General features: G+C 37.1%; 2 protein-coding genes across 3 annotated transcripts in view; both read left to right on the top strand.

Moving 5' to 3' along the window:
• The first annotated feature begins 36 nt into the window (after positions 1–36).
• On the top strand, positions 37–5,368 carry drc8 (dynein regulatory complex subunit 8). Its single transcript, XM_065253629.2, has 8 exons — positions 37–175; positions 1,192–1,288; positions 1,652–1,736; positions 1,844–1,916; positions 2,028–2,107; positions 2,981–3,023; positions 3,711–3,777; positions 3,923–5,368. The coding sequence occupies exons 2-8, from the start codon at positions 1,201–1,203 to the stop codon at positions 4,039–4,041; spliced, it is 555 nt and encodes a 184-aa protein (XP_065109701.1). The 5' UTR covers positions 37–175; positions 1,192–1,200; the 3' UTR covers positions 4,042–5,368.
• A 183-nt stretch (positions 5,369–5,551) lies between these two features.
• The window catches only part of kif26ba (kinesin family member 26Ba), a 122,635-nt gene continuing 111,351 nt past the window's right edge, over positions 5,552–16,835 (top strand). For both annotated transcript variants that reach the window (XM_065253599.2, XM_065253594.2), the window contains exons 1-2: positions 5,552–5,924; positions 6,181–6,570. In XM_065253599.2, coding sequence (XP_065109671.1) covers positions 5,868–5,924; positions 6,181–6,570 — 447 coding nt within the window. In that variant the 5' untranslated portion in view covers positions 5,552–5,867. The remainder of the gene's footprint in view (positions 5,925–6,180; positions 6,571–16,835) is intronic.

Below are 16,835 nucleotides of genomic sequence, written 5' to 3'. Positions count from 1 at the left end.
TGATACCTGCAAATGTACAAAATATGAATAAACATAAAGAGGTTAGTTGAAAATAAAGCCGTCCGAGCGGACTATCTCGTGTACAGAGCAGATGGACAGCAGTCAAAGCCGAACGGGTCCAATTTAGCCTTATATAACATTACCGTACTGCTTAGAAAAGACGGGGGAAATTACCGTAAGTATTAGTATAGCTACTTGGTAAGACCAGAATCATATGAACTACACTGCACACATGGGAAAAATATTGTAGTATACATTATTTACTATAGTATCCCGGAATAAAATTCGTAGATATTAGATACTATATTGGTGTTTTTGAACCTTAGCAAAAACTTATTTTACAGTATTTAGGCCAAGTACTACAGTTTATCAATTCACTATATGTAATATTACAGAATACAATAGTATAACATTAATATTTATTAAATGTAGTAATAAACTACTGTAGACAAGAGTTTACTAGTTTACAACATTATTAAGCCTAACAGTATTTTCTGATGTGGGCATGTTTTTTTTATCATTTTAATTTTTAAAATGTTACAGTATTGTCAGATTTTTTTCTCTAGAGTAAAAATATCTTGTAAATAGAAATATGTGCATATAATTATGTATCAGTATATTTTGTACACAAAAATGTATCAATGAAAATGAACCATGGCTTTGGTAGTAACCATAGATTAACTATAGTAACCATGGCTGGTAACAGATTTTCCATCATTTAGCTTATCATTATTTATAAAATGTACATTCATTTTCATCTAATTTAATATTAGGTATATCATTTATTATAAATGTAGTAAATGTAGAAAATGTATTGATTTTCACTGATAGAATTAACCTACCATTTACAATAGTTATCATTCAAGGTAAATGAAAGGTCTCATCATAACATAACAAAAAAGAGGTGCATTTCTTATAATTTTAGTATTTTCAAGGAGTGAAGTAAACATTCATATTCAGCTAAAAAAACCTTTGTTTGTGAATTTATAATAAGAATAAAAAACAATAGTCCCACATTTTAACGATTTACTTTGCTTTTAAATTACCTTCAAAGTAACAAATCCTAATAAAAGCATACGTAATTTATATTACCATAAAAAACAATAATTACTCAAATCTCTCCCAAAGGTTAAAAAAACTTATCTGAAAATAAGTCAACAACATTTATTCACAAAATTATTTCACTCTCAGGATGATTGAATGACGTCACGTCACGGAGTTTGGCGGAAGAAGTGGTTTCGTTTCTTAGCAACCAGTGTATCAAAAATGGCGGACAAATATAGCGCAGGTAAGCGTTATGTCAAAAAGCAACAACGTTTTTTTTAATCACATGAGTTTACGTGTAATATTATTCCTGGGGATAGTTAGTTTCTTTACCTCAGCTGGCATTAATCCATAGGTTTTGTTGACCACAGTGTGCCAGCGCGATCGAGCTAGCGCAAACAGTAGTAAACAGTCACAAATACAAGTAAAATGTTAAACTACTTAAGTAACTTAACGTTAAGACCATAGTTATTAGTGTCAACTTTTCTCTTGCAATTTATCAAATAAAACAAAAACGTTGTCATTGTTTAACAGACATTTGAGAAGTTTACCACAATAATTTCAGATTTCATGAAAATGTCATTAACAAACATTTTCCTTTTCAAAGAGGCTATTATATCAGAGACCCATAAGAAGATAAGTAAGGCCTTTGATGTTTTTGACCCTGAATCCAACAAGACTGTTGATGTCAGGTAATCTTTACTGCCCATGCTTTTTATTTCAAATGATGTTTATGTTTACTCCACAAAGTGATTGTTATTTTGCATTTGTTTAACGCTGATATATTTTACTGCAAAAGAGAAATAGGCACAATTATTCGTTCACTTGGTTGTTTTCCCTCGGAGGCTGAATTGCATGATATCATTGCTGAGGTTTGTGTGTTTTTTACACTACTAACTTAATTATTTATTCATTGCGCAAACTCATTAGAAAAATGTCACATGGCAATTCATCCTATTTATAATGTCTGACTGTTTCCACAGTTAGAGGATGAAGAGCCCACTGGAGTTGTACGCTATGAGAAGTTTCTTCCCACTATGACTAAAATCCTGCTCGAGCGCAAGTAAGCAATTCGATTCATGCACAAAAATTATAACAATCTTGAACTTGCTGCAGAATTACACTTACATTTATGCATTATCCAGTTGCTTTTATTCAAAGCAATTTACATTGGATTACAAGATATAAAAAAAAATTTTCAGCATGTGTTCTCTGGGTTCCAACCTATGACCTTTTGTGCTGCTAACACAATGCACAAATACATTTTTTTATATACCTCTTTTTTATGGAACAAATAAACTAATTTGAGGTTGACTATGTTGCTTCTGTTACTGGGGTGTAGAAACCGGGTAACCTACTATTAGCGAAACCCTGAACTTTTAATTGATTAAAACAAAATTTGCTTGCCCTGATCATGTCGGTTCCAAAACACCTGATAAGAGTTAGTTAATTCAACCTCCTACTGGTAACTGAAAGTTAATGCGCGCACACAGGGAAAACATAAAGACATTTTCAAATTCAATCATACTCGGGTATGTCACATAACCTGCTTTCTGGAATACCCCCCTAATATTTCATTAGTCCATCCATCCGTTCATTTTCTATCTTATCTTGGGCTGTAGGCAAGAAAACACATTGGACTGGTATTTAATTATTAAAAAGTTAAATACTTTTACATAATTTCTTTTATGAAGTCCAGTAACAGGTATGGCAGGATTTTGAGAAAGGTTAGGCCTTAGACTCTTTGTCATATTTGTTGTACTCAATGATATTTGTTTTGTGGTTTTGACTTGCTGGAGGTGTGGACAACATTTACTTTTCTATCGTTGATTTAGACTTCATCTGATCATGCCTTTATAAAAACTTAATTTTGTTTTAACAGTTAAACAGTTAACAAGCAAGTGTTTATAATCTTACTCTTTACTCTTTATTGTAGGTTCCGTCCAATTCCAGAAGACATGATTCTGCAGGCCTTTGAGGTGTTGTGTTTTTTTCTTTTGTTCTTTGCTGTTCGATTTCTTTCTAAATAAATATTAATATATAATGCATTTATTTCAAATCATATATTTCACAGTATACTGTATGAAGAGTTCAGATGCAAAACCTTCTTAGTGCATCTGACATGTTTTCTTAAATGAGCTCTTATGTTTACTCTGATGTTTAGGTTCAGTAATTTCACTTTAATGGTAATGAAAAGGATGTGAGTGAGTTTTTTTTTTTTTAACAAATGTCACTTTAGTCATTTCATTGTTATTTAACAAATTTGACTTTCACTGAAAAAAGGTAAAAGGCTCAAAAAAACAGTCAATATCTTCAAAAATGCAGTAAATCTTCTTTAACCACGTAAATACTTGCTGTATGTGCGCCGCCAGTGTTCTTCTGTGCACTTAGGGGACTTTGCTGGAAAATCATTTAAAACAGATACTTCTGAATGGCCTGAGGCCAAGATTAAGTGCATTTTAGGTAAATGTGTTTGATCAACGTACTGTATAATACACACCAAGAGCTAATTTTTGATACAGGTGGCCTTTAGTGGCTCTTGCATCCGAGCTCTTCATATGTTTACTTCTGATTTTGGGAAAAAATTTGTGATACAATATATAAACATGGCATCTTTGAGCTATAGGATGGACTTTACATGTAATGGTACTTTTATAACTTTTAAGGTTCTAGATCAACAGAAAAAAGGATATTTGGAACCAGAGGAGCTGATCAAATTTTTAACACAAGAAGGTATACTAATGAATCTGTTACATTTTAAGATCATCTGCTTATATTTTTTAATTGTTCATGTGCAATCCACATTAGGTTCAGAAAGAAGGCAAATTCACGCTTTATAATATATTGCTCTAAATGAATTCTTTTCTGTGTTTTAAAGGAGAACCCTTCTCTCAGGAAGAGATTGAGGAAATGCTGTCTGCTGCTGTTGATCCTGATAAAAACGTCATTTTCTACAAGGATTTTGTGAGCATGATGACTGTTCATGATATTCAGTGATGTCTGAGGGAACACACAGAGAGTTACATTCAAAGCATAAAAAAATCAGATGAATTTTGGTGTTTATGAAATGTCTAACTTCTTTTCCATTCATATAAAAGAGGCTAAATGAATGATAGTATCTTATCCTATTCAGAATTATTTGTATAGCCTACAAGTGGAGAATGGGTGTAACATAGATTAAAAATTAATAATGTTCACTATAAGGCAGGTTTTCTAGAGACCCTCATTATAAAGGCAATTTGTGGTGTCTCAACTCATTCGGCTGCTTTCATTAACAGTCTCGGAGGCCGCAGCTTTTGGGAAGGGGTGACACATATTCTCCCAGCTCATTAATTCTCCCAATTAACCTGTGCTACACAAGAGCTTTTGTGTGGGGCAGTGACGGTCCCCATGTGAACTGACCAGAGGAACAGATAACCTCTAATAGCACTACTAGCCAAAATTGCAATTTCAGGTTGTTTTTTAAAAAATACTGGTGGCTTGGCTAATTGAGATGTATTCTGAAAAAGCCTTTAAGTGGATTTAAGTGTAACTGAGGACTGAATTAACCAGAAAAATTATAATTTTACCGTTTATACAAGTGTTGCAGTCGAGTTCAAGTCATTCTGGTTCGACAAGTGTACTTTTTTTGACCATAGTAGCCTTTTCTGATATGTTTCAAGGAAAGCTTTGTTTAATGTATCACAAGGTCAACATTTTATACAGCATTGGCTAAGTATGGAAAAAAAAACATTTTTTAATTGAAGATTTTTTAGTATTGCCAATAAATTGTACTCATTATATTTGAACGCCCAGTTTTAGCATGCATTTTCTTAAGAAAGCGCTTGTTATTAGGCAATGCTTTATACTTATTTTATTTATCTAATAAATAATAGGACTTAGGATTTTATAATACACAAGTTTTATGGAGGAAATTCAGGGGTTTGTTGAATTTGTACCAGTAGGTGGCGCTTCATACCCACTCAAAACAGTGTTTCATCTACTTCTGGAATTAGAATCACAAAAACTGAAAACAGTGAACTGTTGATTATTTATTCACATTCCAATCCAAAACAACATTTGGCCACAATTAACGCTCTTTTGCTTTCCAGACATCTACTCCAGAATGACTTGCAAATGTTTTGCCTTGGTTTCATAGCAAAACGTGCATTCAGTAGTAGTAAAATAACATGTAATTGCAATAAAAATCATTCCTCATTTCTCAGATTTTAACATGACAACTTATTTTAAAGAAAATCTACAAATGCTTGAAATCTGTTTGATCTGCCATTCTTTATATCGGTTACAGCAACAATAGACCCGCATCTCTCCAAAAACCTTAAGAGTGCCTTTTCAGAAAGAAATCTTTCCAGAGAATGTGTTTAAAATTTAAAGTCAAATAGCATGTATAAAGTACACACCCACATGTCATTTAGAGAGTCTTGGACACCCTATTGGCTAAGAGGCGACAAGGGGGCGTGGTCCGTCTACCCGGAGACAGATGTGTGCGCTCCTGTGGAGTGAGAGAAGCGCAGTCTGATCTACTGTCAGTGCGCGTCTCAACACAAGTCCGCGTGCATGGCAAAATGCGTTTGTGCTGGGATGGTGTAAAATCTAAAGGGTTGCGCATGGATGCATTATACTAGATGGCATAGAAAGGACTGGATTTATTTTCTGCTGGACATTTCCAGGTGGAAAAGCTTCAGTGTTTTATATTCCAATGTGGACGATGGATAGGTTCGTGCATGGTACAAGTCACTGAGATTGGACTTTTGAGTTGATTTTGGATCTTTGTGGATGTAACCAGAAGCACAGCTATTCCACCAGTTCCCTAAAACATTATCATGACCTCTCTAACTGGGAATAAAGACAGGTCTGGCACGAGGAGTAAAAAATATGGGGTAAGGATTATTATTTTTTTTTCATCATTACTATTGATGCATGCGTTTAGTACAGTAAAGCTAGGCTACAGTTGTTGTCTGTATTAGTATGTGCGTATTGATCATAAAGCCCCACATATAGTGTTAAAACACATTGCAGACCCACTTTGAACACTTATTTTAAACATGTGCCAAATCTGTAACCCAGACCTCACAAACCTGCTTTGCATGAACGTTTCACTGCTTTCCATTTATTACGTATATATATTTTTTGCAGGTGACAGATTCCTCTCCGACTAAGTCAGCATCATTCTCTCCAGAAACCTGGTACCGAAAGGCTTATGAGGAGTCCCGGAGCGGCAGCCGCCCCATCCCTGAAGGTGCGGGGTCAATGCCCGGGTCCTCTGGAACCCCGTCTCCCGGATCAGGAATATCCTCCCCGGGTTCTTTTTCGGGCTCACCTGTTACTATATCACCGGGCATCAGCACTGGATCGCCCGGGTCCTTAGGTGGATCTCCAGGGTTTGGCACGGGTTCGCCCGCGTCGGGTAGCGGGAGCTCACCAGGTTCTGAACGAGGGATCTGGTGTGAGAACTGCAACGCTCGGCTGGTGGAGCTAAAGAGACAGGCATTGAAATTACTCATTCCCGGACCCTTTTCTAGCAAGGTAAGCTATCTGATAGCATTTATTTCAAGTTTTGACTTGGCTAAGCAGATACAGATGGCATGAGATGTACGATGATCTCCAATGTTGCAGTGCGTAATCTTGGACATCCTGCACCAAATCTTTGAATAACCGTGCAATTACAAAAAAAGGATGGAATAGAAACTAAACTTAATACATAAATATTTGGTCTGAAAGTAATTACTTGATGCGTTTTTTTATTTTTCTTATATTAATTGATCTGTTCACGATGCTTGACTTGAAGTTACAAAATATTATAAATTTAAAAGGAAGTAAAATAAGAAAAGAGGCTATTGCACTAAACATGAGCATGACTGAATGAAACACAAAGAAGTGTTGCACACACGAGGGGTGCAGTGCTGAACCTTTAGGACATTGCAGCATGTTGCAGATATTCCGGTGCGTCTCCAGGAGTCTGTGATCATGACGAGCATAGCCAAGGGGTGAAGTTAATTGGTGACAAATAACTATTTTCTTTCCTTCCCGAATTCTGTAACTCGAAGCAGACAGAAAGAAACACGTCACTTTAAGATCTGGCTTAGGTGGAGAGGACTGGGTCGTTAGGCTAGGCATACAAGGGGACATTTATGATTTTCCATTGTGATAACATTAGTTTTTTTCCTGTTCTAACCTGAAATACCTTAGGCAGTTAATACAAACAAAACAAAGGTGTGGACTACACAGTGCACCATAAATCATAACCACAGAATGTACATATGCGTAAATATGCAGTGCGTAATTGGACGCATGTGTGCGTAAAAACATCTTCTCGCCTAGCGAGGTTTATTTTAATCGTTTATTACATTTATATATATTTATAAGGTGAGGAATGGTTCAATTTAGATTTGTACAAAGGTAGTTTTAACAGTACCTTATTAATCAAGGGACATGTTTGCGCCCTAAGGCAAACCAAAGCAGTTTGGTCCAATTTAATAATTACCCATCCTGAACAGGGGGCGCTGTGCTTTTACAAACAATGCAATAGAGATTCAGCAATGTCAGAAAACAGTGTGTTATGCTTTATGATAATATTATGCATCTGATCCTGAACCATCAATTTAATTGTTGATCATGGGAACGTGTTTACAAATAATTTTGTAAAACCAGCACTTAAGAGATAGAGGTCATGAATATTTTGTTGCATTCTTTATAGACCCATACTGATAGCTGATTCAATGCTTTAAAGAGAGAGAGAGAAACTGCAAGAGGGGTGCTTGTAAGAGTTACAACATAATCACTGTTGCAGTTCCTCCAATTTAGGCCACACAGACATATGGTATCTATTACGTCCATCATCTTAATAATTACATCATTTTCTTGTGAGAAAACGACTAACCCTTAGCACTCCAGCATTCATATCATCAACACATAATGTGTCTTCTTAACTGATTTCACAAAGTAGTGTGTTTATTAACACAATCGGTGTAAAAGTGCCACTTCAGTGTTTTTAAAGGGCACCATTGATCCGACATAGCCATGGCTCGTGTTTCAGACCTGATGTTGGTCTCCAGATTTTATGGCTAGGTCTGCCAGCTGCAAGTGACCTGGAGCTGCCTATTAAAATGAGCTGAAGGAGGGGTTGATGGGAAGGAGTGGGGATCACGGGAGAGCAGGGTGGCCGTGTGCAGGCTTTTTTAATGGCTGTGCTGCTAGCCAGAGGCGGTTTTAAAGCAGACGTGACTTCTCACTGCTGGATCATCATCCACATGGTGATTAGTTTGAAGACTTGTTACGTGAATTGAAGGGTGAAGCAGGTTACAAGTTGCTGTATATTGTGTTACATACAGTAAACAATTCTCTCAGTTACAAATGTTAGCATTGCATAGCCTTATTCTTTCAATTTTGAAAGTCTTGTTTGAGGAACGAATACCCGCTGTGCCGACCGCAGCATTGCAGATTTGTTTTCTCATACATCATTTTTTGATCGTCCTGCACTGAGATACCAAGACAAGTATCAAGTATAAATATCCCACATGTTACTTTGGAAAGGAACGCGGTATACTGGGAGACCAGTATAGCTGGCAGAACCTTTGCTGTGAGACTCCCCGGGGTACTTTCATCCCCTGGGATTCGTCTGTAGATTACTCCTGCTGAACAGAAGGATATTAATATCATTCCTGGCATACACCGCTCCGATTTCAGTACAGCACTGTTGCCACGGCAGCAACATGTTACAGGCATGAGATTCATACATATTTCACGTTTTAATGCTCTTTATGCCTCTCAGGTGGGATCGGCATTATCATATAAAGAGGTCGCTTTGTCACTACGGACTGATGGGATAGGGTTGCTGATGCTGGCTCAAATCAACAGCCGCTCTTACTGTATATGGCACTCCCTCCTATCCGGCTGCAGGCTTTGTCTGGGGTGCCTGGGTTTAATAGTGTCAAAAGGGCAGATATGAATACAGCTCAGCAGTGGGAGAAAATGCACATCTCTGCAGGATTTAGTGCTCTCGGTAGATCCGTGGATGATGATTTTGTAATGCATTGTGATGTTAGGTCACCGGCATGCACCGGCAGATGTGTCACTGTATTACACCTTGAGATTTTTATAGGGTTTGAATAGTTTTGGAACAAGCATTGGTCTTGTCTTGCACTTAAAAAATGTCTTTAAGTGGGATTTAGGTCAGCACGTTATGTAGATTTAGGTCTTAAACGTCCCTCCTGAAGTTTCTGAGAAAATGATAAGCATGTTTATATGGCTATGTAATTAATGTGGTAGCATGTGTTGAGGGCTTGTATTTCACTTGGGTCACTGGGGTGCCCCATAATCACTGCCAGCCTCTTCCTCCGAGAAGGTCTGTAATCCCCCATGAACCAACTCTGATGAAACATTAGGCTCTTTCCATTAAATACAATCGGACAATCGATCGCACAGGGATTAGTTGCACGGGCTCTGAGCCGGGCCAGATCGGAGTCCTCTATGATCAAAGCAAAAGGATTCTGCTGGTCTGCAATTTTAGTGATCACCGGCACTGGTTTACATTAGTTGCTCGTGACTTGGTCATTGAGTGGAAATGGTTTGAAAGATTTTGAGCAGATGTGTGTGATGTACCTTTGGAGTCTTTGATGTGTTGAACATGTAGACCCGGACCTAGATGTGTGTATTTACTTATAAACTCACAAGCATGTAAATGTGCCAGTAACATTAAGTGAAGATGTACTGTAGTGAGAGGTCTTTGTTTACCTGTATGCACTGCTGTTTTGTGTGTTTAGTGAAAATTTGAAATAATAATTTATCACATTTTCCATAATAGAAAGTTTTTTTCTACTGTGCATTTATAAACCTCATGCATCTCTCATTAGCAGTGCTAGTCAGCATGAACTCTACTTTACCCATGTTTTACACTGCTGTGATCTGTCATGCGGTCACTGGTTTTACACAAATGTGGAGAGGGCCATTCGCTCTGCTTTTAACCTGGAATGAAGCCTTTGCACCCCGCTGACTGCCTTGTTTCTTTAATTGCCCTGCCACACAACAACAGGGCTGTTTTTATCTCGGACGTAACCGATGTTGCTTCAGATCTTTAATCTTTGAAGCGAGTTAGTGGGGATGTTTAATATTCATTTTGGGGTTCCAGTCTTCTTGTTAAGAACAATTTTGAATACAGCAAACCTTTGCATTAAACAGACTTCACAGTGAATATTAGTTAGGAACCCTTTGGTTAAGATGATGTTACTGCACACAATATTTAGAAGAATGTGTCAAGCTGTTCCATTTGTTTTTTATTGTCTAAACTTTTTACTTTTTGAGAAATTTAAGACTTAATTTATTTGAATATTTATATAAGCAGTCTTCGTGATGCTGCTTATGTTACTGTGTGCAGTACACAAAGCTGGTTGCTATTGTATATGTTTACTACACTGTACAAAATAATACGCTGGATTTACTTAAAAATATAGTGCATCATTTTTGCATCCACTTTTTTAGAATAAGTTTTACTTGAAATTTTTATTACATACGTTGCTTAAAATTCCACGTGAAACTTACTAAAAAAAATGGATGCAAAAATGATGCACTTTTATTTTAAAGTAAATCCAGCCTTTATTTTTTATCAGTGTATATAAAGCTACATTTTCTAAATGAATCATGAATTATTTTACTTAATATTTTATCTAAACCTTAAATAAGTCTTGTTTTATAATGTGCATTAACTATTAAATTAAAGCTGCGGGGAATTCAAAGCCTTATTGTCAATATAGTAACGGTTTAAAGGGCTTCTCATCCAGTGTTGCCAGATCTTGTTACAAAAACAAACAAAAGCCATAACAAACCCGCCAAAATTAAAAATATTTTTTTTTATTTCACTACCCTGACCCATATATTTATTAACTTTCTAAAGTGTCTCATCAAGCAGAACTCCCCCCCACAAATATGCAAATAATAAGTGGACCTGGCAACACTGTTCTCATCATGCATAACAACAACAACCTTCAGCGTACAGTTCCTTTTACAAGTTTATTATGCTCACAATTTAAAATCAAATTTGTCTGTCTGTCTGTCCGTCTGTCCGTCCGTCCGTTAGGATCCGTCCGTAGGGTTAGGGTCCGTCCGTCCATTAGGGTCCGTCCATAGGGTTTGTAGGGTTAGGGTCCGTCCATCCGTTAGGGTTAGGGTCCGTCCGTCCGTCCGTCCGTTGGGGTTAGGGTCCGTCCGTAGGGTCCGTGGGTTAGGGTCCGTCCGTCCCTCCACAGTGTCCGTCTGTCCGTCTGTCTGTCTGTCTGTCTGTCTGTCTGTCTGTCTATGTATCTATCTATCTATCTATCTATCTATCTATCTATCTATCTATCTATCTATCTATCTATCTATCTATCTATCTATCTATCTATCATAATTTTACTTAAAATGTCCACACTATTCATTTACACATTTTTCATTTAGCAGACGCTTTTATCCAAACCTAACTAACATTCACTGTAAAGGCTGTTTTGTGCAAAGATTGCAGTATTTTATGTTCGCTTTGTGCACTGTTATTGCCTTCAGTAAATGCAAATATAATTTTTTTCTTTAACCCCTTGTCTGTTTCTCTCATAAGGAAGGCATGGTCTCCCCTATATCATGACATTTGCTTTAAATTATTAATGTAGTTTGAGGAAAACAAATACCAAACAGCTATATATTGCAAGTACCTGCACCTATCAGCATGCCTAAAACCCTCAAGAGGACTTTGTTTGCTCATTCAATAGCATGTTTGACACGCAGCGATGATCAGATAGAGGCGAGAGGCGGTGCGTGCGGTGCTCCATCGCTGGGTTAAGTTCAAGGGAGAACGCACACCTCTTGACAGAAAGAGATGAGGAAAAAGAAAACAGATGGAGTCATTCATTCTGAAAGGCCATGTTTTACGAGAGGTTTAAGTGCATTCCTCTACAAAATCAACAAGGTTAAGAGGGTGAGTGAGAGCGGGGTGATGCAGACACACAGAGAGACGCTGGGGTTATTACACTGTGAATGAAGAGGGCATCGGAAAGGTCAGGAGGACAGGATGTGACAACCGAAAATTGTGTTAGATCTCCAGACGTACGTTTTACTGGAGCTTTCCTTTGTTTCTGAGATTTCACTTGACCTCTCGGTGACCAGTCAGACTGGGGATTTTTATGTCTCAAATAAATAAATTGAATGAAACAGGCTTTCAGTAAATGTTCCAAGTCATTTCAGATAGAATCGGTTTTTCGTTTCTCTGTAAATTGCCTTTCTTTCTGTGCCCAGTGGAAAATTTGTCCCTAAAAGGAATCGCTGGTTTATTAATACTTGTTTTAGGTGAACTATTTTTCGAGAATCGTAAGTGCCTGATCAAGCATGGCTGTAAAGCAGATTGGCAGAAACATACACTGGCAGAAAATATAGTCCCAAGCTTTCACTTGGACAGTGCCCTTTAAATAGGTCCAAAATGTACCATTTAGCTACAGATATGGTACCATTATGTACCTCTGAGGTACTAATATTAAGTCTTTAGGTGCAAAGGTGTATTTTTTAAAAGGGTACCACCCAAGTGACAGCTGGGGACCATTTTTTGGCCATTTTTCATGACAGTGTAGTACAAAAGCCATCCCAATAGGGTGATTCTCGCGAATTTAGACTTTTAAGGTGTCATGAAAATTTTTATTAAAAAAAATAAATGCAAAGTAAAAGTATAAAAAATAAGTTACAAACATCTCTTCATGTATTATTTTGCACATGATTTCAAATGACATCATACAAACCAATTTTTTTTCACATTTAAGGGGAAAATTTTCATCACCGCAATGTATCTATGACTGGATTTGGGTTATTTGACATGGAAATATTTATAATTAAAAAATCTTAAAAATAAAAAGCTTCAGTGCATGTTATACTATAAACATTTACGGTAAAGAAACATGTGGTTGGTAATCATTGGTAAATGTAGAGACAAAAATAAGGAATATAAATGTGTCCAAGACCAATTTTCTCATCATCTGCAACAATTTTCAATCATTGTTTAAGCCTCCAAGAAACTAACATTTAAAAAAAAAAAATTGTTGGAAGGGACATATTTGACTCTGACACTCAAGATGGCTACCAGGTAAGCAGTTCTTATTTTTTCTCTCCAGATAAAAGTTGAAATTTAGTTTGTCGTAGTACCTAGACAACTTTTTAGTTCTCATTACCGAAACATGATTTTTTTAAAATGCATGTATTTATTGTAATATCATGTTGCGGTAATGATAATTTTTGATAATGATACATTTAAATAATTCTATAGGAAATATTTTTTAAATCCTCTAAAAATAACGTTTATAGTAAGTTCAGATCTTAATCTTATATGTGCTAAAAAATTGGCCTCAAGGGCTTTTAAAAAATCAGATAGATAGATAGACAGCCTTCACACCTTCTAAATCTGAGTTTCGTGAGAATCACCCAATAGATAATTTTTTACGTCTTTTTTTGACAATCGTGGAAAGGACACCAAACGTGTCTCCCTTTTTTAAGTAAGTCTTGACATGTTTCACTAGAGGTCACACGCGCAGAGCAGCCGAGCGGCTCATTATTACGAATAAAGAACTGAATTAACCTCCACATGAGCTCCAGCTCATGTCCAAATTATGATGTACCGCGGTACCGCGTGTGATATCAGGACAATGTCACCTTGCCCATTACAACTCTATTGCATGCGCCAGTGGACCAGTACCTGCCAACACACAGTCAGCTTCATCACACACACACACATAAACGCGCACACACACACACACACACACACATGCACACTGAAAACTATTCAGATAGATATGTGCCTCGTTAAATGTATATACTGTACATACTGATACACACTTTTAAGACCTGCATTCATCTTTCTTGTTCTCTTACTCTCTTTTCTGTGCATTTCGAGCCTTTTCTTCCTCCGTTTGCTCTCTGTGTTTCGCTGTCCTATCTTTTCTCCATTGAATTTGAAGTCATTAGCTTTAGGTTTTCTAAGCGGCAGTACAGAGCACAGTAACCTTGAGCTGAGAGAAATGTGAGAGAAAAGAGCCAGAGAACACTGAAGATTTGGGTCGGGGGTCCGAGAAGATGGATTACCTGCGTGGCACAGAACAATTTATCACTGTCAGAGAGAGAGAGAGAGGGAGAGAAACAGGGATGAGAAAGTGTATATGGAAGCAGAAAAATGTTAGTTTCTTAAAATAAGTGTGCACTGGCACCCTTTGACATTTTAATAGTTTTACTTACAGTATAAATATACTGTATATCAGGGTTTCTATGTATGCAAGCTTGCATTCAATTCAGTTTTGTTAGGAGTGTGCAATTAGACTAAATTTCAGTGTTAAAGGGATAGTTCACCCCAAAATGAAAATTCTGGCATTATTTACTCAACATCATGTTGTTCCACACCTGCTGAACACAAAGGAAGAGATTTGTGATGAAGCAGGAAACAGAAGCACCATTAACTTCTATAGTAGGGAAAAACACTACTGTTAATGGTGCTCAAAAATGATTTGGTTACAAACACTGCACAAAATGTCTTCATTTGTGTTAACAAAAAAATGTTTGTAACATTCATTTTTGGAGGAACTATTGCTTTAAAATAACATCATGGTAAAATCCAAACAACTTTTTTCCTTGGAGTTGCTAATGACAGGGTTCCAACGGGTCTTTGAAATCCTTGAAAGTTTGTGAATCTGAGGGAAAAAAATTCAAGTTTATTTATTGAAAATAAACATACGTAGATACAGGTCATTAAGAGTGCTTGAATTTATAAGTTTTCTGGAAAAAAATCTATATTATTCCTTGTGTAGTGTAGGATAATATCATAAAAATTCTAGACTTTTTAAGCACACGTGCTAAACTGTTCGCTTTAAATGCTTATATCTTCTGTATACAAATGTTGATTCATACCAAAATGCTTTTTTGCATAGTTGTGTTTCACACATGAAAATATCTCGGGTTACGTATGTAACTTTTGTTCCCTGAGAAGGGAACGAGACGCTGTGTCTCCCTTGCCATACTTCCTGCGTCCCTGTAACGTCGTCTTTGGCAATATTTCAGATAGCGATATACTTCCTGGCTCCCGTGTCACCCTGTCTTTGTCGTTAAGCCTCACCATTGGTTGAATTTGATATACACATTCAGATGCACTTACCCATGGAGGCGTCCACTAAGTGTCACCGCAGTGACGCACCATGAGGTCCCTTAAAAGGGAACTGTAACAATGTATCTTAAAAGGTAACACGATGTAACCTTGCTCTCACCTGAAATGTGTCCACACATTTAGTCCTTGAATTTGAGGGTATTAGACCTGGAAAGTCCTTGGAAGGTCCTTGAATTTGAAGTTAAGGTGTGGGAACCCTGTAATGATCAGTGGCGGCTCGTGACTGCTCATCCGAGAGGCGCAAATTCAAAATATGTGTTCGGAGTGTCATGTGTGTTGTTTGTGTTTTCAAAATATGTGTTTGTTGCGTCATGTGAACCATGTGCATCACGTGTTTTGTCAAAATAAGTGTCTGCTGCACAGGCGTCAAAATTATTTATGATAAAAAAGACGCTCACGTTCACAAAATACACGCAAGACACTCCCTTAACAGTAAAGTCTGATTACGCATAAGATTATGCGAGAATCTGGCAAACGCGAGTGTCTTATGTTTTATCATAAACTCTTTAGACGCATCTGCAGCAGGCACTTATTTTGACAAGACACGTGATGAACATAGGATCACTCGATGCGCCGAACACATATTTTGAAATAAAGAACCACACATGACGGGCTACATACATGTTGTGACGAACTTCGCATCGAGCGCCCTCGAAAAAAGAAGTCACCGGCCGCCACTCCTAGGGATTGACAGCCTCAGTCACCATTCACTTTCATTTGAAAGCAGTTGATGAGGTGGACATTTTTATGATCATTAGTTAAAGAAAATCATCCTAAAATGCATAATGTGAAAGCTCAGAGCAACATAAGGTTTAACCTAAATTCTCTCATGGCACAAACCATTCACCTTCATATATTTTCTTGTGTGATGACTCAATGCTTGTTTGTAGCATCTGTCCCTTATTCCTGAAATACTCATGCACTATTGCTGTGTTATTTTAGCATCTAACCTTAGTGTCTTCTGACAGCCTAAAGCCCGTGGAGAAAGGATTTGTATGTGTGTGCATCACTTGTTGTTGTTTTTTTGGGAGACAGCTCATATTTACGTGTTTTGCATGCCAGTCTGTAATTTTAAACTGAATATGTTAACAATAGCCCGCAGGCATAGAAATAGTGTAAGCCCTTGTTGACATCACTAAGACTCTATGATGAAGTGTGCTGTGTGTAGTTTAATTTAGGCAATGTGATTGTAAATACGCACCATAAAGACGCTGATGATAAATGCTTTGTGAATATGTCATGTTCACTTTATTAAATGAAAATCAGTTAATTGCTTTTTCATTAAACGTTGAAATAAGAAGGCGGTTCGTGTGTTCGTATAACAACATGCTGGATTTGGATATTAAACATACATACTGTGATGTGAACTATAGGATAATGTAGAAATCCCATTAGAAAACACATCACCATAGCAACGTGGCACATTAATTAACTTCTCTGTAATGGATGACTGAACTACACATATGTTTCTTCTGGTTGGTTAGGGGTGAGTTGAGGATTATTTACCAGCTGGTTTACTAGAAGGTCTGCTGTAAACAGCAAGAGTATTTAAAGAGCTGACTGTATTGTGTTCTTGCTGGTTAGGTTCAGAATCATGCATAGATGAGCCGTTTCTGATAAAGATCATGTGAAATTCACT

The sequence above is a fragment of the Paramisgurnus dabryanus genome, chromosome 17 (assembly GCF_030506205.2).
Source record: "Paramisgurnus dabryanus chromosome 17, PD_genome_1.1, whole genome shotgun sequence".
Lineage (NCBI taxonomy): Eukaryota > Metazoa > Chordata > Actinopteri > Cypriniformes > Cobitidae > Paramisgurnus > Paramisgurnus dabryanus.
The sequence above is the reverse complement of the archived record's forward strand: the minus strand, read 5'-3'. Positions and strand labels throughout refer to the sequence as shown.

Excerpts from the sequence above, each read along its gene's own strand:
- drc8 (XM_065253629.2), top strand. The coding sequence starts at position 1,201 with ATGACGTCACGTCACGGAGTTTGGCGGAAGAAGTGGTTTCGTTTCTTA. Across the intron at positions 1,289-1,651 it reads GGCGGACAAATATAGCGCAG|AGGCTATTATATCAGAGACC; the intron begins GTAAGCGTTATG and ends TCCTTTTCAAAG. Across the intron at positions 1,737-1,843 it reads AACAAGACTGTTGATGTCAG|AGAAATAGGCACAATTATTC; the intron begins GTAATCTTTACT and ends TTACTGCAAAAG.